The sequence below is a fragment of the Eleutherodactylus coqui genome, chromosome 1 (genome assembly GCF_035609145.1).
Source record: "Eleutherodactylus coqui strain aEleCoq1 chromosome 1, aEleCoq1.hap1, whole genome shotgun sequence".
In the NCBI taxonomy this organism is placed as follows: domain Eukaryota; kingdom Metazoa; phylum Chordata; class Amphibia; order Anura; family Eleutherodactylidae; genus Eleutherodactylus; species Eleutherodactylus coqui.
In genome coordinates, this window is record NC_089837.1 from 371,536,578 (window position 1) to 371,560,177 (window position 23,600).

Sequence of the window (23,600 nt, forward strand, 5' to 3'; positions counted from 1 at the left end):
AAGGCACAGGATGATAGGACATGGGGGCTGATGTGATTATTAGCATCTTGCCACATCTCCCAATACAGCCATCTTCAATAGTATTTTTCTTGCTCCAGACATGTTGCAAGTTCTTTATCCTCTTTTACCACGTATGACTTGAAGTGAATGTATTAAGCAATGACAGGCTGCTTTCCATGGACTGCACTTCTCTGTGTGGAAGACTCACATAAACTTACAAATGACAATGTTCTACCTTCTTTCTGCTACTGCAGAAAATCCCTGAGTCTCAGAAATTCTTCTATGTGTCTAAAAACACACCTCTTTAGAGAGGCATACCATATCCCCTAAACCAAATCCACTTTACTCCGCCTGATAACATGATCTCTGTCCTACTGATTGCAATCCCTGCTAGCCGCAATTATCTGCTCCCTACAGTCATACCGATTCAGCCACTATGCGGCTTAAGGCCGCCTGCAGACGAGCGGAAATCCCGCCGCGGGATTTCCCGCGGGATTTCCGCCGCTGAAAGTCTGCATAGGAGTGCATTACAATACGCACTCCTATGCAGACGGCCGCGGTTTGGCCGCGCGAAATCTCGCGCGGCAAACAAACCGCGGCATGTTCTAATTTTGTGCGGAGCACGCACTCACCTGGCCGCCGGCTCCGGTCTGCGCATGCGCCGGCTGCGCGGCAGCCGGCACATCAAAGAGCCGGGGCCGCCAGGCGCGGGTGAGTACGCGCTTGCCCCTGCAGGCTCTGGGGTCGGATCGCGCGGCGAGATTTCTCGCTGCCGGATCCGACCCGCTCGTCTGCAGGCGGCCTAAGTCTGACCATTGTCTTGCTGTATAGCATCCCACACACTACACTTCGCCATACCTTGCACATATTCAGCCCCTTTACCTGCTGTATCACCTCATTATTTGTAGCATGTAAGCTTGTTGGAGCAGGACCCTCACCCCTATTGTCTCCATTACTTGATTACTACATGTAAATGTGGTTTTGTTTCCATTCCCCCTGTCTTGTAAATGCTGCAGAATATGTTGGCGCTATATAAATAAAGATTATTATTATTATATGCACCCCTCACAACATGGTCATTCATAACAAGGGAGCAGGCTATGGGTGGGTGAGAAACAACCCCTCAGTTTACACTCACTGACAGGTTATGCCAATATTTCAGTCCTTCAGTTTTCACTGTCTTGGAAAACAATGCAAGCATAGAAATCAAACAGTCACAATGTTTTAATAAAAACCAATTACAAAAAGGTTTCATTTGCAAAAACACATGATTTATTAAAAATGTTAAAAAAGGTACAAAGGTGTACATAGCCTTTAAAGATGCAAAATTCATATCTGACTCTAATTGCAAGCTGCCAGTTTAGTATAAAGATTTTCTTACTGTGTACAGTATACATAACATTGCCAGCAGTGATGGAAAACATAACTACACCCAGATTTCTCAATTCATGTAGCTGGAAATACTATTCTTCTTTCCTGGAGTAGTAAATACAGTGTAAAAAAAGTACATTGCCTTTTAAGATTTGGCACTAATGAAAAGCCAAGATTTTCTCTTTATGTTATTTATTCAAGCTAGTGACACCACGTAGATAAATTATGTTTTTCTCATTAAATAAACTACCCTATTTAGTATTTCTCATTTTTGGAAATCGTTGCAGTCTGGTCTTCAACATAACATTTGGACCATAGTAGTTTTGCCAATCACTTTTGTTTATAGCAATTTTTGGCACGTAGAGTTACTTATTTACTATAGAGAAATATATCTTTGATGTCTTAACAAGTGCCTGTTTCTTTAACAAGGGGATATTCTGATACCACGTGCTCCTTCAGCTGCCAAGCCTGAGTGCAAAATTGTATGTATAAAGTCAACAATGAAGCAGCCAACTTTACCTGCTCAAGAGGAAGATCTGGGTATGATGGAGAGCTCTTGTGTCACCATGGGCAGTTAAAGTGGACCTTTCATCTTCATATACTTTGACCTTGGCGATTTGTACGCTTGAATCTCAAAAGAGGCTACGCCTCAGTCTCATGCCCGATAAATATTCCAGAATACGTGTCCTACCTCATACTGCACTGGTTGGCTGATATATTATGTAGGAGGCAATCAGAATAGGACATGTATTAAATAGAACACTTTTTTGGTGACAGGTCCACTTTAATACACGCTTCATAAGTCTTAGCTTTTAGGGTTGCCACCTTTTGAAAAGTTGGAAGCCATATAATCGAACAATACCAGGACAGTGTGAAACTAAACACATTAGTATAACCTAGAATTATACTATACAGATTTCACAGCCACTGACACCCAAACAACGGACTGAAAACTGGATGTTGTACATCCCAAAATATCACTGCCTGGATTGAAACTGTAAAGGTGGCAACTCGGCAATGTCTATAATGTCCATGTAATAGTTTACAGTAGAGAACGGTGCAAGGTGCTGGTGTTGCTAGGCTTTATGAGTGTCTGTGGAGGGTTTTGTGTTTTGTTATTTTCAAAGGAGGTGACGGTATGGTGGTAGTGTTTCACTTACTTAAGCTTATTTAGGAACCAAAAAATATGGTATCTACGGTAATTTATAACATAGCACAAGACAATGTCAACAAATTAGGCACAGTGGCACTAATTTCTGGAACTATATACATGAATATCAAATACTCCTATGTTGACTCTTGTGCTCCATTGTGTTTAGCCACCACATTACAGTATTGTGGGGGCACATGACATGCATCAGGATGGGGTCTCATATGGTTCAAATATGGACATATTATGTGCAATTCATTTATCCATATTTGTGTCCATATTAGTTTTCGGATTGGGTTTTTAGTTATGTGTTGTCTTTTTTAGTTGTATTTTCATCCATGTTTTCAGCTATATTTTCTCCAGTATTACAGTGGACTAAATTTGGATGTCAACACTAAAAGACATAATGGTTATTTTGCACAAAAAATTTACCAATATGGACAAAATAAAAACATGCCGCTTATTTGAAATACAACTGTAAAATATTTGGCTCCAAAAATGGATGCATTGATTATGATTTATACAGAACTTCCCTAAAAGAGGCTTCAAACACATTCACCTGAATAAGGCTTTAATAACTCATTGAAAAGTCAACCTAGAATTGGTTATGACGAAAATGTTGGCTAATTATGTAAAATATAATAAATAGTGGTAAAATCTAGGAAATATTAAGGCTTCAAGCAAAGCTGTGGTCTAGTTTAACAGTCTTTGGGGCACAGTTATTAAGACTGGTGCTTCATTTAGCAGTATTAACCCTTCCCAATCCACTGTCTGGCGTCTGAAGACATTCTGATTGAAGCCTGTTCAGCTCTGATGTCGGACGACGTCCGGCAGGGTATTCTTACTGTATATTACTGGCTGCTCTGTTGTCGGTGGCCTCTCCAGCATGTCCCATACCGCAGTACTGGCTCTAGCCAGCAGATGGCCATTGTATAATGGTAGAAAGAGAAAGCCCCCTAGGAAACCATGAATCCAAAATTGGATTGCAAAGGGTTAATAAATAGAGCGCTAGAGTAAGATGCACCTAATGTATTAAGAGGTACACATTACTTAAAAAATGAAGCACATCTCTAACTGGCAATGCCCCTCAGAATGAAATCTACCCCAGCTATGAGCTAGCGTAGATGTCCTCTATAATTTATGCCATTTTCTGGCATGAATTAAGCCCCATCCATTTGTGTGGGACCAAAAATAAGGAATATAAAGTGGTGGAAATGATCCAATTTGGTGCATGCCATAAATGTGGAGTACAGTCTAAATGAACCATGTTAAAGTTTAAGGAATGCATATGCAGTTCACCAGCAAGTTCCCTACCTGTGCTGCAAAATCATAATGTTTTGTGTGCATTGTCTTACCACTCTTTAATGGCTGCTTGTCACAAGTATCTTTATTTTGTATATTTTAATAAGGTGAGTATATTATGTCATTGTCTTTATACAGATCAACCACTGTGAAAATTTGTTCTAAAGTAACTAACATTTTCTTTTTCTTCAGCCACCTAGAAGCATGTACAGTATTTTACCTTCATAATCTCATGGTTACAGTATCACTGCTCTGACATGGCACTTACTGCACACAGGGTTACTGTTCTAGACTGTATTTTTGGTATTGTGCTAATTACTGTAAATGTATCTGACAAGACAGAGAATGTTAACAAGATGCAGGCTTCACATTAAAATACCTTGTATCTTTCTGATACTCTCAGAATAATATACTATACAATGCCAAAGTAGTAGTACCACACAATTACGAATGGTGGTGATCACAAGTCCCAGGTGCAGTTATGTGTGGCATCCCCTTCTGCAAGGTGGCTGATGGCACTTCCATGGCCAGCTCTGTAAACTGTCAGTAAATTCCATCTGGAGGCTCTGAAGTCATTTATGTACGTAGCAGGTCTGGTACATCGTGTTGCCCTGAAGTTTTATGAAGCAGAATGGACTTCCATTTAGAATGATGTTTACTGTACTATTTTTAGTGTAGCAAACAAATCCCTTCAATTTTCAGTGACTCTAATTAATTAAACTATGTCCAAAACCACAGACATGATTCTGCATAGGAAGAAAGCAAATATTTTCAGACTTTTTTGACATAATAGGAAAGTGCCGTAGGAATTCCTTTGATTCTGCCAAACAGTTTTGAAGAAATAAAAAGATGCCTGTCTAAGGAATAAACTAATCTGGAAAAGTAAACAATGTATTCGGTGCTGTTTTCCAGTTCCACATTAGATCAGATAGTCTGAACAATTCTTGACGTTCCACTAAACATCTTGGTACAGAAATACAAACAATGATTGAAAGAAATAGTAACATTAAAGGGAAGGAAAACTTCTGAAAAGGACATTCTCCTTCTAGGCATGTGTTCATCCAGGAATAATAATGATCTCAGTCAGTTGGGTGTTTCTTTCAGTGTGCCATTGGCAAGCTCAATACAGAAATGTTCTCCATTGAAGCCAGACTCTAATCTGGGGGAACAAAAACAGTCTAATCATGAATACATGTATATATAAAAATGTAGTTTACAAATGTGTACTAAAATGTCTGTATTGTGAAAGTAGATGGGCAACATATAGCAATAGATGTGCATGCTGTTGGCTACATATAGTTAAAAGATGTCTTGAGTTTTGATGCATAAGGATAAAACAGAGCAATATTTCTTAGCCTTTTCATGCAATGTGTGTAATAACATACACCATAGGCTTATGGAAACCATACATATTGCATATGACAATCAGTTATGCCAAGCTCAGATCTACTATATCCGAATCATCTACAATCATATTTGAAGTTGAATTAAAAATCAAAAAAACATTCTGAAGTCATCAAAACAACACTTATCGATGTGTTTTGATTAGTGGTGAACGTTATGGTAGGGCATAACTATAGGGGATGCGGTTGCACCCGGACCCATGAGCCTTAGGGGGTTCCTAAGGTCTTTCTTCCCCATATAGAGAGCCCAATATTGTGAATAAAACTTTATATCTTGGAGCCCTGTTGCAAATTTAGCAATAGGGCCCAGAAACCTCAAGTTACTCCTCTGAATGGTATCTAATATGTGGATAACAAGATAAACCCCCAAGCAAAATGTCCTGTTTCATTATTGCCATTGACTGTATCGGTAGCTTCAGAAAATAACTAGACTACAAAGGATATGTGGAAGAAGGAGATGACATTACTGTAACCAGTGTTTGTTCAACCAAGTGTCCCTTAACCCACTAGTGCTCCTACCCCAGTTCCATTCCCTATATTGCAAACTCAGCCTTGAATTATGTGTTTTAAAAAGAAATATCCTAAATCTTATGTTCTTATTTTCAGTGGATTCCACAGTTTTCAGTCCTGCTCCAAAATCAGATATCGATGCTTTGGGCAAAACTAGATTCATAGGTAAGTAACTATTTGTATAATTAAAATATTGGAAATTATACTTTAAAAGACCGCCATGTACTGCAGTAAGAGACTGTCACCTTAAATGGAGTTATATACAGGACACTAAAGTCTGGAGCTCAGAAGGTATCTGCACAGTCTGGAATTAAGGGCTTATTCACACAAATGAGATTATCGAATGAGTTTTGTGCGATGTCCACATGTATTTACCCGATGCATATGTTTTTGTGCTTGTAAAATATTCGTGCGCAAAACACAGAGAATAGAACCCATTGATTTCCATTGGTTCGTTCTCATAAACGTCTTTTGTGCGCACATTTGCAGTGTGCGTAAAAAAGTAGGGCCTGCTCTAATTCCATGTATATTTGCACAACTAGGGCATAAAAGTCTATGAGAGATGCGCAAATATATTTGCAGTCAACACCTGGGAAATGCGCAATACGGTTCTCAAAACCCCTGGAAAAAAAACACATCTGGACCCTATTAGGCTAAATGGTCTTTTAAAATGAAACATGCCATGCAAGCGCAAAAAATACATTACTATGCGCCAATCCGTGTACAAAAATGATTCATTCATGTGCACTAAGGCGAGTGTATTTGCGCATATGGTCGTCTGAAGAAGCATGTTTAAAATGAGATGGGCTACACAACCCATGTAAAAACAATGGCAGACATGTTTCAGGCAAACGCCCTTGATTACAGAATGCATCATATGTGAATAAAGCTCTGAGATATACACACCTGTGGAGAGACTAAAGATCCATACCAGATTTTCCATACAAAAAGCCAACAAATGCAGGAAATTCTCAATAAAAATATAAAAGATCATATTTGGTGCTCAATCCTAAAGGGGAATGAGAACACATTTCCATTATCCAATAAGCTTCCCTCATTAAACATTTTCTATGCCAGTCGGAAGTTGCCATCCTACCCACATTATAAACAATTTGCCCATTGGCAAATTTATTAGAGCAAACAGAACCTGTTCTGTTGAACACTCTTACAATCAGGAATGTGTGAGGCTTCGGGCTAGATTGGAAGGACAGGGTTATTCCAGCAAGCTTCTTGCCCAGACTAAATCTATAGCAGACTCTAAATTTAGGTTTTGATATTTATTTTCTCCCTCTGGAAAGTCAAATGTGGAATCCATGATTGTTATTTTCTACTGTCTATTCTCCCCAATATACCCAGATTAATAATACTGTAAAACGCCATCTGTCCTTGTTACATCAAGATGATATTTTGCATAATATAATAAGTGATGGTGTTCACTGTTTTAAAAAAATGGTAGATTAGACTTCCTGGTAATCAGTTTTCAGGAAGTCGCTACGACAGCACACCTGAGATCGCCTCCTCCTGTTAGGACAGCAAAACATTGAGAGGTTTAAAGCTCCCCCATTTCTCACCCTCCTCAGTGGTTTATAACAGACAGACAAGGCTAGGAGTCTAACTGAAATAACTACCTATAGCTGTATGCTTAAAAAAGCGAAGTAAAGTGTTTGGGGAAGGGGGGGGGATGTACGGGTGCTTGTTCTGCCCATGAAGTGGACATTGCTCTAGTAGAGTGGGCTTTAAGCCCTTCCGGGTCTGCTTTATCTAGCACTACTTAGGCTTCGGTGATGGCCAAGCGGATCCATCTAGCAATTGAGCTTTTAGCCGCCTACCTCCCCTTATTGTGGTCAAAGAGCTGGACAAACAGATTTCTGTCCAGCCTCCACTGACTTGTGGAGCTGATGTACTGCAGTACATCTCTCTTGACGTCAAGGCAGTGAAACTTCTGCTCTTGGTTGTTTTTCAGGTTGTTTCAGAGAGAGGGAATTATTATATCCTGGGACCTGGATGATGCTACCTTAGGTACAATTGAAGGGCTAATTTAAAAATGATTTTATTTTTGGTGACCCTGCAGAATGGTTGATGGATTTATAAGGCCTGGAGCTCGCTTACCCTCTGTGCCAAAGTGATGGTTAATAAGAATGCCATCTTTAGGGTGTAGACTCTGATGGGAATAGAGTCTAAGGGTTCAAATGTTGATATACTGTATATAGGGCTCTGAGAACCCAGCTCAAATTCCATAAGGGGGATAAGTTAATAATTCTAGGTTTTAACCTATCTGCTTCTTTTAGGAATCTAGCGATTAGAGATGAGCGAACCTACTCGGCCACGCCCCTTTTTCGCCCGAGCACCGCGATTTTAAAGTACTTCCGTACTCGGGTGAAAAGATTCGGGGGGCGCCGTGGGTGAGTGGGGGGTTGCAGCGGGGAGTGGGGGGGAGAGGAAGAGAGAGAGGGCTCCCCTCTGTTCCCCGCTGCTACCCCCCGCTCCGCCACGCCTCCCCCGTCCCCCGGCGCCCCTCGAATCTTTTCACCCGAGTACGGAAGTACTCGAAAATCGCAGTGCTCGATCAAGTAATTACTCGAAACGAGTAGGTTCGCTCATCTCTACTAGCGATCCATCTAACATCCGTTAGTTTAGTGTCATAGAATGCACTAAGGAGCACTACCTGAACCTTTAGGCCTCATGTCCACGGGGAAAATCAGGCCCGCTATGGATTCTACATGTAGAATCTGCAGCGGGTCCCTCCTGCCCCGCGGACATGAGGGCTGAAAATAAGAATTTAAAAGAATTTACCTATCCGTAGCGGGCGGGGAAGGTCTGCTGTTCCTCACGGCCGGATCTTCTTTTTCGGCCGGCGGATGAATTCGTCACACCGGCGGCACGTCGCCGGCACGTCGTCGACGTGCCGCGCGCATGCGCCGGGCACATCCGCCGAGCCGAAGCAAGAAAGATGCGGCCGTGAGGAAGAGAAGACCTTCCCGGTCCGCTCCGGATGGGTAAATACTTTTAAATTCCTATTTTAGGTCTCCCGCGGATCCGGACGGCTTCCATAGGCTTCAATAGAAGCCCGCGGGAGACCCGCACGAAAATGGAGCATGGTCCAGATTTTTTCATGCTCCATTTTTTTTAAAATCCCTTTTATTGACCATCCGCGGGTATTTATCTACCCGCGGGTGGTCAATGCATCCCTATGGGATGCGGATCCGCATGCGGGAGATCCGCTGCGGATCTTAAATCATATTTTGCCCGTGGACATGAGGCCTTAGTCTACTAAGAGAGAGGCCCATGTCTAGGCCATCTTGAAGAAAATCGAGGATTAATGGTATGTCCGGGAATTTGAACGGGAAATCTTTCCCCTAACACCATGACACAAATTTCTTCTGTGTTTTAAGGTAGATTTTGTTGGTTATATTTTTTCTACTAGGTAGGTCAGGGAATCCTCAGTCAAAAGATTCGGACTAGATGGCAGTGTAGTGGCCCAGCAGGTCCTACAGAACACTCATGGTACACTTGTTCTGTCTAGATGCTGTCCCATCCAGAAAGTGCCATCTGTGGGAGAGACCCTGTGTCTCCCCTTCTGCTCTAAGCATAGAGCTCAACTCTGTTGTCAGCTGGTCTCTCATTGGCTGAGAGTCAGGTTTAATCTTACTGGTGCACAGCCCAAGGGTGAGGAAGCAAGTCTATTGGTCCCTATGCAGGAGGAGGAGTTCAGAAAGTGCGGGAAGGAAAGAAAAGTTATAAATAGGAGTGTCTGAGAACAGTTAGGCAGACTTAGCCTGGTGTAAGTAAGAAAAGGTTGCAGTTCTGTGGTCGTAGAGGAGGAGTAATTCAGCGAGTTATTCTTTACCCAAGGTAGAGTGAGGTGACCAACCCGCTCCCTTGGCATCCAGTGGCAGAGAAAAGAAGATCCTTTCTGAGGTCCATCTTCATCTAATCAATAAGTTCTATTTTCTGTATTTTGTGCTTGTATATTTTACATGCACAAAAACATGCGCAAATACAGTCGTGTGAAGAAGCCCTTACATGTATAATCTGGTATAGACCTTTAGTCACTCCATAGGTGTGTATAACTCAGACCTTTGTTCATCTTTTGACCCCCATAACTTTTTCAATTATGTGAGAGCTTTTTTCTGTGGGGTGACCTGTAATTTTTACCAGTACTATTTTGGGGTAAATACAACTGTTTGATGCACTTTTTTAGTATTTTCCTGGACATGGGGTGAAAAAAAAATGTTCAAGGCATTGCGTATTTTTTTCTGACAGCTTTCACCACGCACAATAAATAACATGATATTACAATAAATTGGACCTTTACGGATGTGTGGATACCAATTTTTTTGTGCAATGACTGGGAGAGGGGGCTTTTTTTAAACTTTTAACATATTCTTAATTCATTAATATTAATAAAACGTTTTAAATTTTTTTTTGTCTCAATAGCTGACCTGAACCAGAAGTCATCTGCTTGCATGCACAATGTACTGCAATTCTTCAACATTGCAATGGTTCACAGCTATAGGTCCCTTGCACACTAGCGTTTTTCACTCACATTTTTTAACACGATTTTGCTGCGTTTTTTTAATGCGAAAGTCAATAGGACTTTCTAATGTTAAAAATGCATCGCACAAAAATTGCAAGTTTGTGTTTGCGATATTTGTGCGATGCATTTCTAACATTAGAAAGTCCCATTGACATTCACATTTTAAAAAACGCAGCAATATCGTGTGAAAAATGCTAGTGTGCAGGGGCCCTTACAACCATCCTGTGGTAGGGCATAGTAAGAAGAAATCCTAAGGGTTGATGGCAGGGATCGAAGTTATTGCTGATTCCTGCCATTGTGGCCTGGTGTCAGCTGTTAAAGATAGGTATTTAAATACTCATGCTGGGTTTTTTTATATATGTTTTTACTAAAAGTTGAAACAAAAAAAATCCTTTTATGCTGCCCATATTGCTGGAAAACTTCATTTTTTCCCCTTCTATTTCTACAACAGTGTTTCGGAAACACGCAGAAAGTAGGTTGGGCTTTCAAGTGGCAATTTTCTTTTCAGTTATGCTTTTCTCCATAATTTCACCCACAAAGCTGTCCATGGCACTGCGCCACCTTACATCGCTTCCCTCCTGTCCGTACACCACCCAGCCCGCTCACTCCGATCCGCTAACACACTGAGACTAAACATCCCTGTAATACGAACCTCACATGCTCGCCTCCAGGACTTTACCAGAGCAGCACCAATCCACTGGAACTCTCTACCCAAGGCACCCGGACAATTCCCGATGCACGAAATTTCAGACGTGCCTTAAAAACTCACCTCTTCAGGGAGTTATATCAAATCTCCTGACCTAGTCCCCCTGCCCCTCCCTATGGCTTCCCACACCTTCCACCCTGCTTATCACATTCGACCTCTACCCCTTCACCTCCATACCGCCCCCACCCCATTTACTTTCTAATAGCTGATTACCACATGTAATTCCCATACTGTGTGTTTCCCCATACCTCATTACCCCCCCCCCCCTCTTGTACCTCCTGTACCACTCCTACCCCATTTGTTTCAAACTGATTGTATATCACATGTAATTGTTGTATTGTCTGTGTTTCTCCCATGCTTGAAAGAGCTGTGGAATAAGTTGGCGCTATACAAATAGAGATTATTATTATATTATTTCTAAGTGCAATACACCATTTAAGATACCACTTTTATTGATATTAATAATAATGAAGGAATTTGTCCGACTGCTGAACTGTTATAGCAAAAGGAAGTTACCTTCATGTACATAAACTCCAGTATTACAAGACAGACATCCATCTAAGTAAACTGTTATCTATTTCCTTTATGATCTTGCCAAACCATTTAGGGCGGCCTCACATGGGCTTTTTTCGCACACTGAACGAAGTGCTTTTGTGCACGTATCGGCACTTTTTCTGCCCGAAGGGCATATTCATTCGCGCGGCAAACAAACACACGGATTGAAATGGCTAAATAGTTCAAGATGTGTTCCTTTTCCAGCAGAATTACACAGTGTTACATGCATCTCCTTGAGTTTTGCACACACATTTGCGCACCTCCATAGGCCTCTATGGGGACCTTTGGTGCGCAAATTCATAGAAAGATAGAGCATGTTCTATCTTTTTTTGCGAAGCCGAAAATGTGCACGCAAAGTATGCACATGTGAACGAACCCATTGAAATCAATGGGTTCTATTCAATGCAAATTGCAAATGAGTCCATGTGAAGCTGCCCTTAGAGTGAGAACTGCTGTTTACAGTGGCTTTGTACTCTAATATGGGAGGACACCGAGTGGAGACATCCCCTTTAACCTGGGGGTAGTTCATCATCAATGTTTTCTTAATAAACTCTGTTAAAAGATTTGTGCAAATGTTTCTGATTAAAAGTCCTTTTGCATGGCTCGATATGAGCCCAGACAGAGAGCACCAATCTATGATATTGGCGCTGTTTAAATGGCCTTCGCACAGGCCAATAAAAACTCTATGAGGGCTAATGACCACCAAGACAGTCGCTCGTTCCTACTCAGTTTTATCTCAGTGAGAAGCACATCCCTAGTTCACATGAAGAGATGCGTTGCCAAAAACAATGATCTTTGAGGCAGCACAAAAGATTTGCTCAGCCAACAAACAAGTGAGCATTTGCTGTCCTGTTTGCATAGGGCACGGATCAGGTGAACAAACTTTTGTTCAGTAGAGCATTCTTGATATCGACTATATTGATCCGTGTAAAAGGGCCTTTAGAAGTGGATCTCGTTTAGGCGTGCATTGTGCTGGCCCACTTCTTTCCTGAATACTTAGTTACTCGGTAAATAAAAGTCTTATTTAACAAAACCACAGTGAAAAATGCACACATTTTATATTGCATATTGAATATATTTTAATTTCAGCAATACTTAAAGAATTATTGTTTCTACAGCTCCCCATGTAGTATACGTGAGCAAGAATGATTCCGTACCGTGCTCCATCACAGAAACCCTTCAGCACTTTCCGACACAAGAGGAGGATGTCAACCAGGAAATCACCGGTCCTCCTCAGAACCCACCGACTAATCTTACCGTGGTAACTGTAGAGGGATGTTCATCCTTTGTTGTTTTGAATTGGACGAAGCCTGACAATGACTCTGCTACTGGTTAGTAAAAGGAACATGTTTTACTTCAATAACCTGCAAGATATTATAAAATATCAAAGGGCTATTCCCTTCTCAGCCTCATATGGCTGAGATTGGATTAAACATCTGATTGGAACATGTGAACGACAGAAGAAGCATAGCTCGCTGTTTCCGTAATGCCCATTCTCCTCTATGGGAGTTATGGAAACGGTATAGCTAAGCCAGCTCGATTGTTTTGCATAATTTCAGCCACTTCTACTGTAGTAGCACCCACAGAACCAGGCAGGACAAGGGTTGGGGGAATCCGAGAGATAAGACTTGCATATCCTGTGCATATGCCAAAAATATCTGAGATGAGTATACCCCTTTAACACTTCTCAGAAAATTAACTTTCCACATGTTGACTCGTCCTTGCATCAATGTGTGTAGGGTGAATGCACACGGGTGGAAATTCTACGGCGAGATTACCCGCAGAATTTCCGCCTGGGCACCCTGCCATAGGATTGCATTGGTTTATACAATCCTGTGCAGACAGCCACGATTTGACCGTGTGAAAACCCGCACTGTAAATAAATCGGGGCATGACCTATTCCTGTGTGAGCCTCGCAGAGGCCCGTACAGAAACGTCACTACTGACACGCCGGCTCTGCTCTGCGCATGAGCGGCTGTACGACAGCCGGCACATTGCAGAGCAGAGAGAAGATGCCGGAGAAGGTGAGCTGCGGGCCACTGCAGGGACACGGGTTCCCATCCCGCTGCAAGAATTCTCGCAGGGGATCCGACCCGGTGGTCTGCATTCACCCTAAAGAACAGGTTCAAATCATACAGTGAAAACTGTTTACTAGTTGTAGCTTCATATTGTTAAGCTTATTAACTAATCTGCAAATAGTTGGTCAGAGCAAGAGTTTTTTCCTCCCCCCCCTTTTAAAAAATCGTAACTCCTTTATTTATCCATCGATGTAGCCGTATGAGGGCTTGTTTTTTGCGGAATGAGTTGTATTTTTCAATGGTACTATGTAATATACCATATAATGTACTGAAAAGTGGAAAAAAATGGAGAGAAAAAAACGACACTCCACCATCTTTCAGTGTGTCTTGTTTCTACGGCGCACAAGCTGCAACGAAAATGACATGATAACTTTATTCTATGGGTCAGTATGATTACTAGAATACTAAACTTGTATAGTTTTTTTTGCTGTACTACTTATATTTTTTTTAAAGATATATTTTTTTATTATTTTCTGTCGCCGTGTTCTGCACACAATAACTTTTTTATTTTTCCGTCGATATAGTTGTGTGAGGGCTCATTTTGTGTGGTACATCCTGTCATTTCTGTTGGTACCATTTTGGAATACATAGGACTTTTTGATCGCTTTTTATTAGATTTTTTCTTGGCAACAGCGCGACCAAAAAAAGCGCATTTCTGGCGTTTTGGTTTTTTTTCGGACGACGTTCACCGCGCGCAGTGAATAATGCATTACTTTGATATATCAGATTTTTACTGATGCAGCGATACCAAATATGTATTTTTGTTTTATTATTTAGATTTTTTTATTGACAAAAAAAATAATTAATAAAACTTTATTGTTTTTATTTTTACGTTTTCTTTTAGTCCTCCTGGGGGACCACAACTTGCGATACTTAGATCGCTTATGCATTATGATGTAATGTCATAGCATTACATCATACTGCATTCTGACAGGCAGCCTATCAAGCCACCCCACGAGGATGGCTTCATAGGCATTCTGCCATGACAGCCCTGGGGCCTTTCAGAAGGACCCTGACTGCCATGACACCCGCAGGGCTCTCCTGATCTCATTGCGGGGAGGCCGTTTGGGGGATTTAAATGCCGCTGTCAGATTTGTATGCACCACCGTACATCGCTTCCCTCCTGTGCATACATCATCCAGCCTGCACACTCCGATCCACTAACACATTCAGACTTAACGCCCCTCTAATATGAACCTCACATTCTCGCCTGCTGGACCTCCCCAGAGCAGCACCAGTCCTCTGGAACAGACTACCCCAAAACATCTGGACAATCCCCAATGCACCGAGCTTTAGACACGCCTTAAAAACGCACCTCTTTAGGCTTGGGCAGACGCTTCTAAAAGAACCATTGGGTTCCTATAGAAGCGTTCATGTGCACGGAATTTAAAGCTCAAAACAGCGCGCACCTTATAAATAGGAAATAGGTGCACGTTTTGCAGGAGTCTCCATTGACTCCTATGAAAGCAGGTGTTAATGCTGACTCCTGCGCACGAAACAGATTCCCCGCTGCTTACAGCAGGGCATTTAAAATGTGCTTCTCGCCAGTGTTCAGTGATGAGGAGAGCTTTGTGGAGCAGCTGTGCATGTATGAAACTTTGCCCGTTCACATGTTTTTCACTAATGCATGTAGCGCATTTTTTTTCACGGGCACGCAAAAAAACATGCTTGTCTGACCGAGCCCTTAAAGAATCATATCAAATCTCCGGATCTAATCCCACAACCCTCCACAACTTATCCCCTGCCCCTCCCTATTGCTTCTCACAGTTTCACTTTGCCTACTGTGTACATCTCCTGGCCCTGTATCATCCACCCCGTTTGTTTAAAAAAATTGAATAACACACGTAATTGTGGTATTGTTTGTGCTTCCCCTTTCTTTGAAAGCGCTGCAGAATAAGTTGGCCCTATACAAATAACTATTATTATTATCATTATTAACCCTTTCCAATCCAATTTGTATCCTGGTTTTCCTAGGGGGCTTACTCTTTTTCTGCCGTTATACAACAGCGCTATATGCTGGCTAAAGCCAGTACTGCATGAGGTGACCTGTTGGATAGGCTCCGACAGCAGAGAGGCTGGCAATATACAGTAAGAGAACCCAGACGGATGTCTTCCAACATCAGAGCTGTACAGCCTTAAATAATAATGTCTTCAGACGTCAGACAGTGGATTGGAAAAGGTTAAATGTTACAATGACAACCCCTTGAAGTAATTCATGTCGAAGGGATGTGCTTATCAAAACTAGATTGCGCCACAGAACAAAGAATTATAACCATGGGCGAGATGGTCCACTGTAAATTTAGATCTTTAACTTCTGGGCTTTTGGCAATACCTGAATTGGCTTGCAACTAACAGACGATATTACGTACAAGCAGTATTACGTGAAAAGCATTTCTACTTCACATCTTTCAGTAAATGCTATTCAAATGTTTACCCAGAAAATCATGTAACAAACATGTTCATTTTCAGAATATAATGTTATTTCTAAAGAAAATGGTGGACTTTCTGAAAAAGACCAGTCAATCATAACCACAAATCAGACGTACTCCACTGTGGAAAACCTCAAACCAGATACAAGGTAAGAGGACAACATTACATTGAGTATAGATGTGCTAGCCCATATCATTTGTCGCAGTACTATATAGCTTTATGTCATTTGTCAAGCCCCTCGTTTAATGATCATTTACAGTTACATTTTGTGTTTAATGACAAATAACATTAAAACATAGTAACTCAGACAGTTTAATAGATGTCCTTCCTTATTGGTTTCTTAAATGCTATATTTGTATGAGTATCATGCAGAATGTACAGTAAAGGTTAGTAGTTGTGTGGCCTGCTTTTTTGCACTAATGGAGCTCTTACATCATATTCTGCCCCCAATACACCATGCCATATTGGATGAGTGTGTTCATAGACCTAGAGAACTCTTTAATATTTGGAACAGTAAAGAACATGTTTAAGGGATTTAACAAAATAAAGCGATGTTTGCAAAGATGTACTGATGCTTCGGAAACAAATCCCTGGAGCCGTGGTTGTGTATGTAAGGCTGGTATGTAGAAGAAGTTATTGGCCGCGACTGCATCACTGTATCCGTCTGCTTCAAACTTAATTTTTTTTGGTAGCAGAAAAATAGTGTTTGAGATGACCACTTCCCCAGCAGTTACAATTCAAATGTTGCAGAATACTTTAGAGGTCTAAGACTGCTGACACAGTAACTCTCACATGGATGAAGATTGGGTGCTCTCTTAACCAACATAGCTGGAAACCGGAGATTCAGTGGCACTCTCTCTGACCAGGAGAATTTCTATTAATACTGCATAGGGTCTGAAAGGGAAAGCTTCTCTCTTGAGCAGCCACAGAAGTAGAGTATCTGTACACCCCAACTTCCTACCTAAGTGCCCAGCACCCTGAACCCCATTTTTATTGCCTCTCACAACTTACATGAGTGTGCGTCCTCAGTGTCGTACCACTTCTGTCTGCCGCTTGGCATACTTAAAGTGATAGCTCCTTTTTATTAACAGTAAAATAACACACAGTATATAGAGATTTCTGTAGTGGGAATTTGTTGAGCCCTGTTACAGTGGCATTAACCCTTTCCAATCCACTGTCTGACGTCTAAAGACATTATGACTTAAGGCTGTACAGCTCCGATATTGGAAGACATCCGTCGGGGTTCTCTTACTGTAAATTGCCAGCCTCTCTGCTGTCTGAGCCTATCCAACGTGTCACCTCATGTAGTACTGGCTTTAGCCAGCAGATAGCGCCATTTTATAATGGCAGAAAAGAGTAAGCCCCCCAGGAAAACCAGGATAAAAACTGGATTGGAAAGAGTTAAGGAATTTGTATTATTATTATATAAATTCTGTATATTATTACTGTGTGTATCCCTTTAATTCTAAGCTGCGTGTTTCCTGGATTTTTTTCACCTACCAATCAGGTTTTCCAGCACATCCATTCATGTGTCCCTTTAGCAGCCAGTAAGTGTGTTTGGCGCTGTATTTGAACCTGCTCAGCTCTTCCTCCTTGGCCAGTAAATGTGGAGTTTCCCCGGTGTGTTCCACACTCTGGTCTGACTCATTCTGATCCTGATCTAAATACCTGTATATCTGTACCTGAACCTGATTACCCTTCTGTTTTGTTATCCTGATCTGATTTCATTAAGTGTATTACCTATATTCCTGTGTACCTGGATTCTGACATTGGCTTGACTTGCCAGACTACCCGTTTACTTGCCACCTTGTTCCAGGTAGTCCTCATGGTATTTGACCCAGCTCTGATATTTAAAATAGTATGTCCGCGCTTCAAGGAGGAGATAAATATATATATAAAATAAAAATATATATGTGATATAAGTAGTAGATATATAGTATGTTGGTGAGATAAGAAACAGGAATGGACTCACTTGGTATGGAGACTGTCAGATTACAGGACTCCACACCTATGGTCCAAATTGGTGTCAAATATCTTCTTATGTTTATCCTGTTATCATGGAATGAGCCAGGAGAACAGCATAGGAATAGGATCTGTGGATATTAAGCCTCCGTAGTAAACAATATAATAATAGAGGTCACTTCAGTGAACATAAAAATTGATCCGTGCGCTACTTATGGTAAAAGAGGAAAAATTGAGGAACTTACTTCACTGGGAGGGTTTGGATAACATCCAACTCCCCCCCCCCTCCCCAATCCAAGTCAGACAGACAAAAATTAGGCAGGTGATGGAAGAAATTCTTTATCCAGGTCCTTATCGACAATGCAATAGTATATCACATGCAAGTCCAAACAGGCAACGCATTTCGGGGTGCTGTGGACCTCTTTATCAAGCCTAATACAGGTATATAAATAACTAACTCTAATATACTGTTGTTGTGTTATCCTTCCAGCGCATCATCATGATGCTACAGAGTTCTGTGGCGCCTGCTCTCATATTGGATTACTCTTTGCCTCTGACATCCTGGTTTTGACCTCTGGTTTGTTTGACTCTGTTGCCTGTTGACCACACTAATCATTGGCTACTCTGAGGATGCCACCTGGGAATTGTAGCAAAGACGGACATATCCCTCGAAAAGGAGTGAAAACCTGCAGTACCTAGGAGCTGCTAAACAAAGTAGGCAGTGCAAACCTGATTATGGCAGAACTGTTGCTGGACAGGGTATTCTTCCCTTGATGGAAACGTCATACAGGTCTTTAGCACTAATGCATAAAGCTTCCTGAAATATTGCCTAAAGTATGCATGAATAGCACACTTGTAGGCATTTACTATAGACCACCTGCACAAGTAGAAGTTACGGATGAACTCTTTTTACATCAGATGGCTAAGTTCTCAAAAAAGTACAACATAGTGATCATGGGAGATTTTAACTATTAATACATTTGTTGAGAATCTCTCTCAGGTAAAAGTAATGGATCCAACAAATTCTTACACACTCTTGCTGACAACTTTATCTTCCAAAGGGTAGAAGAAGAAGAGAAAACAAGGGGATCTGTGATCTTTGACCTAATTCTTAGCAACAGGGAGGAAATGGTTGAAGAAGTAAGGGTGGCTGGGACCTTAGAAGGCAGTGATCATACTATCATTGAATCTTCGATAACAAAGGGAGGAAGACCTGAGAAGACTCAAAAGTCAAGGTTGAATTTCAGAAAGGCAGATTTTAATAAACTCAGAAAGTGGGTAGGAAGGATCCAATGGCCTGGATGTTCTTAAGGACAGAAATGTCCCAGAAGGATGGAAATATTGCAAAATGAGATTCTAAAATCACAATCATTAACAATCCATAAAAGTAGGAAGAATTTAAAGAGACCAAGATGGATGAACACAGAACTTAAATACATGCAAAAAAAGGAAGAAAAATATGTGTCTCAAATGGAAAAAGGGGGGGCATATCTAAAGAAGAATATAATGCAATCTGCAGAAACTGTAGGGTAAGTGTCAGAAAAGCTAAAGATAATAATGAATTAAGGCTTGCAAGAGAGGCCAATAGCAATAAAGAGGATTTTGGGGGGTATGTCAAAATCAAAAGAAAAGTCAAAGATTCTTTAGGATGTTGACAGAATGAAAATGGTGAATTGGTTTAAAATGATGTTGAAAAGGCCAAACTTTTAAATTCCTATTTTGTATCTGTTTTCTCTCAGAAAGTTGATGGAATATCAACTGGTCTTCCATGTGCTATTGGTGGGAATAATAGAATGCAGGCTATCTATAAGCAAAAAGATGGTGAGGGAACACTTAGCTAACTTAACTGAATTCAAGTTTCCAGGTCCAGATGAATTACATCCTAGGATACTAAAGGAAGCAGCAGAGGTAATTGATTAGCCACTCACCATAATCTTTGAAATTTCCTGGAGAACAGCAGAAGTCCCAGAAGATTGGAAAAGGGCAAATGTTATTCCTATCTTTAAGAAAAGGAAGGTGGTGGACCAAGGAAACTGCAGCCCTGTGAGCTATAGCACGAAAGATCTTTGAACAAATTAAACAGCATATATGCAAGTACTTAGATGAGAATGGAGTAATTAACCAGAGCCAGCATGGGTTTGTAACAAACAAGTCATGCCAGACAAATCTAATTTCCTTCTATGACAGAATCACCAACTGGGTTGATCATGGAAATGTAGTAAATATAGTATATTTTGACTTTATTAAAGCATTTGACAAAGAATCTCATACCATCCTTATTGAAAAAATGATCAAATATGGGATTAACAAGGCAACTGTTAGGTTTATTCACTACTGGCTGAGTGATCGTACTCAAAGAGTGGTGATAAATGGCTGCACATCAAAGCGGAAGAATGTATCAAGTGGGGTACCACAAGGCTCTGTTCTAGGCCCAGTGTTCCACATTTTTATAAATGATCTGGAGGAGGGAATTGAGGGGAAACTGATCAAGTTTATCGACGACACAAAGCTAGAAGGGATGGCTAACATTGGAGAAGAGAGATAATTCAAAAAGATCTGGACAAACTTGAACAGTGGGCGGCGACTAACAGTATGGTATTTAACAAGAAGAAATGCAAAGTACTACATCTGAGCAAGAAAAATGAAAAAAGCACAAACAGAATGGGAGGAATTGAGCTAAGAAGCAGCACACGTGATAAAGACTTAGGTATACTAATAGATTATCGACTGAACATGAGTCAACAGTGTGATGCAGTAGCAAAAAAGGTAAACACAATTCTGGGATTTATTAAGAGAGGCATAGAGTCTAGATCACATGAATAATTATCCCGCCCTACTCTTCTTTGGTCAGACCTCATCTAGAATACTGTGTCCAGTTTTGGACACCCCACTTTAAAACAATACATAGACAAACTGGGGCAAGTTTAGAGAGGCGTTACCAGGATGGTGAGCGGTCTGCAAACTATGTCCTAGGAGGAACAATTAAAGGATCTGAGAATGTTAAGCTTGCAAAAAAAGAAGGCTGAGAGGAGACTTAATAGCTGTCTACAAATATATGAAGGGTTGTCACAGTGCAGAGGGATCAGCCCTATCCTCATTTGTACAAGGAAAGACTAGACCCCCTAACAAGTGTTTACCCTAGGCCAGACCCCTAAATTAAAATAGATCTCAGATTCCTTAAATATATACAAACAAGACAGAAAATGCTCACCTCTCCTCGTTCCTGCAGCTTGCAGTTTCTTTCAGTCCTGGGTGTTGCCATAGACAACATTTTCAGCACCCAAAAGTGAAGAGGACTTTGGCTACGAAGAGAGGTGAATATTTAGTGAGGATGCAGGGCACCCAGGAGACTTGTCTACTCTTCTAGGAGTCCAGGACATACTAGTGATGACTTTTTTTGGTCTATGGGAGAGATCTTAGATTCACAACTAAGGAACTAAGGCATATATATATATAAAAAATGATTGAATGAACTGATGGAATTGAATAGTCCTGACTCTACATCATGTAAAGCTTTGTAGCCAGTCTTGTAACCCAAAAAAAGTAGATGTCAAGCCTCTGCTCTTCATTACTAGAATAGTGAAACAACAAATCCCTTAGTTCAACAGTTTCTCAAATACTGATTTTAGATGTTTAGAATTCTAATTCCTTTAAGTTAAATTTGTCATCCTCAGATAAGATGGGGACATGCGGACAACTATTAAATGGACATAACATGTTTCTCTTTCATGAGTATTATACAGTTAACTGCACTGCTGTTCCATCAACAACTACCTATTTCTGCCAAGTAAGGTTTTGTTTTTTTTTGCTGCTTATGCAGCTGCTGGTTTTGGAAATATTATCCGGTCCCTTTTAGGACTTTTCCACTGGCGTCTAACAAATAGAATGTGGGATTTGAAGTATGGCTACTTGCCTGGCAATGTGTGATCCAGACACCCAATTTTTATAGAATAGTTGGTTGGAGTTTGAAATCAACTTATGAATGCCAGCTTTAAAGCTAACTTTTCTATTTCCATGTCATTCGTAAAGTACCTTCCGTCAAGATTAAATCAGATTCTCCCTCTGGAGTCACAGAATTATTCAACATCCCTTGTAATTCATTTTCAGTTAATACTAGAGGTATACATTTAATTGACTTAATCCCTAGTCTCTATCACAAAGTAACATGTTTTAGAAAGGTTTTTTGAGTTCCTAGAAATACAGAAAGATACCCATGTTTGTCTGAATGCTTACCAGATGATGCCACCATAGCTCAGAAATAGATATATTTTTAATTTTCATTATCTTGCACAGTTCTGTAAAGCAACTTTGTTTTGCCTCCAGGGCTTGCTATAGGTGGGATTACTAATGTGAAGGACTCTAGTTTCCATGAATCTCCTCCCCTTTTACTGATATTGTCTCTGTTTACAAATGCCTGCATGCCCCATAGTTGTCACGGTACACCAGCCGCAGCATAGGAACGGGAATTAGCAAGAAAAAGCAGCGCTGATGCTCAAAATTTGTACACTGGCGAGAATGATATTGGGCCATGATTCACGACTCCACATTGCCCTCACAATTCTTCTGAAAACCCCTGAATGCAAGGCGTTTTCACGTGGAAACAGCCTCACATTTCTGCGGGGGTTCCCATCATCCCCGCAGCAGCTGTCACAGCACAGCAGGAGGTCGCAATTTCCTCCCATTGTTTTCAATGGGATCGGCGCTATTGCCACCGGCCCCCATGAAAGCAATGGGCAATATCGCAAAAAGAAAAGAGATGCAAATGAGAATGAAACCATCGAAAATCATTAGTTTTATAATCATGCGTTTCCACCTACTCTCACATGGCGAAAAAATCGTGCGATTTTCTCGCCAGTGTGACAGAGCCCTAAGGGCTCGGTCAGATGAGCGTGTGTTCTGCACACGCATAATGCACTTTCTAAAAGAACCAAAGGGTTCCTTTAGAAGCATTCATATGCACGGAATTTGAAGCACAAAACAGCGCACACCTAAAAAAGATAGGACCCAGGTGCGTGTTTTGCAGGAGTTTCCATTGACTCCTATAGGAACTCCTGTACAGGGAATAGCTTCCCTGCTGCTTACAGCAGGGCATTTAAAAGGTGCTTCTGGCACTTTTAAATGTCCTGCTGTTAACCCCTTAGTTCCCGCGGGGATGAGGGGACTCCCCGATTGTTCTGTTAATCCCCACGGGGAGTCTCCTCATCACTGAACACTGTTACAGCTCTGTCACAGTGTTCAGTGATGAGGGGACTGCAGCGGGGATGAAAGAATCCTCTGCCACAGCTGTCACAGCTGTGGCAGAGGACCGCAATGCTATGCCATTGCTTTCAGTGGGATGCCCAATTGAAAGCAGTTGGATGTTGGTATCCCCCACAGGGATTTTCAGGGAAGGGCTTGAAATATTAGCCTATCCCCGAAAGTAAGCACTAGCTGCTGGGGAAAAAAATTATACATCCCCTAGCAGCGCTGTCAGGGCTCCGGCGTGTCTTCTCCTTGACTCCCCAGCGCTCTTCCGTAACATTTCTTCTGACTGGGGATTTAAGAATCCCCACCTCCTGGAAGCGCTGCCTCTGATTGGCTGAGCGCAGGGACCAAT

The 23,600-nt window shown here is 41.3% G+C and overlaps 1 protein-coding gene across 17 annotated transcripts in view; it reads left to right on the forward strand.

The window, feature by feature from the left end:
* The window catches only part of ABI3BP (ABI family member 3 binding protein), a 292,204-nt gene that overhangs the window by 232,896 nt on the left and 35,708 nt on the right, over positions 1 to 23,600 (forward strand). For 14 of the 17 annotated variants that reach the window (XM_066578216.1, XM_066578254.1, XM_066578277.1 and 11 more), the window contains 5 exons: positions 1,801 to 1,911; positions 5,833 to 5,901; positions 10,725 to 10,745; positions 12,653 to 12,865; positions 16,082 to 16,190. In XM_066578216.1, the coding sequence (XP_066434313.1) occupies positions 1,801 to 1,911; positions 5,833 to 5,901; positions 10,725 to 10,745; positions 12,653 to 12,865; positions 16,082 to 16,190 (523 nt within the window). The remainder of the gene's footprint in view (positions 1 to 1,800; positions 1,912 to 5,832; positions 5,902 to 10,724; positions 10,746 to 12,652; positions 12,866 to 16,081; positions 16,191 to 23,600) is intronic. The other 3 variants (XM_066578234.1, XM_066578294.1, XM_066578303.1) reach the window with 3 other exon arrangements.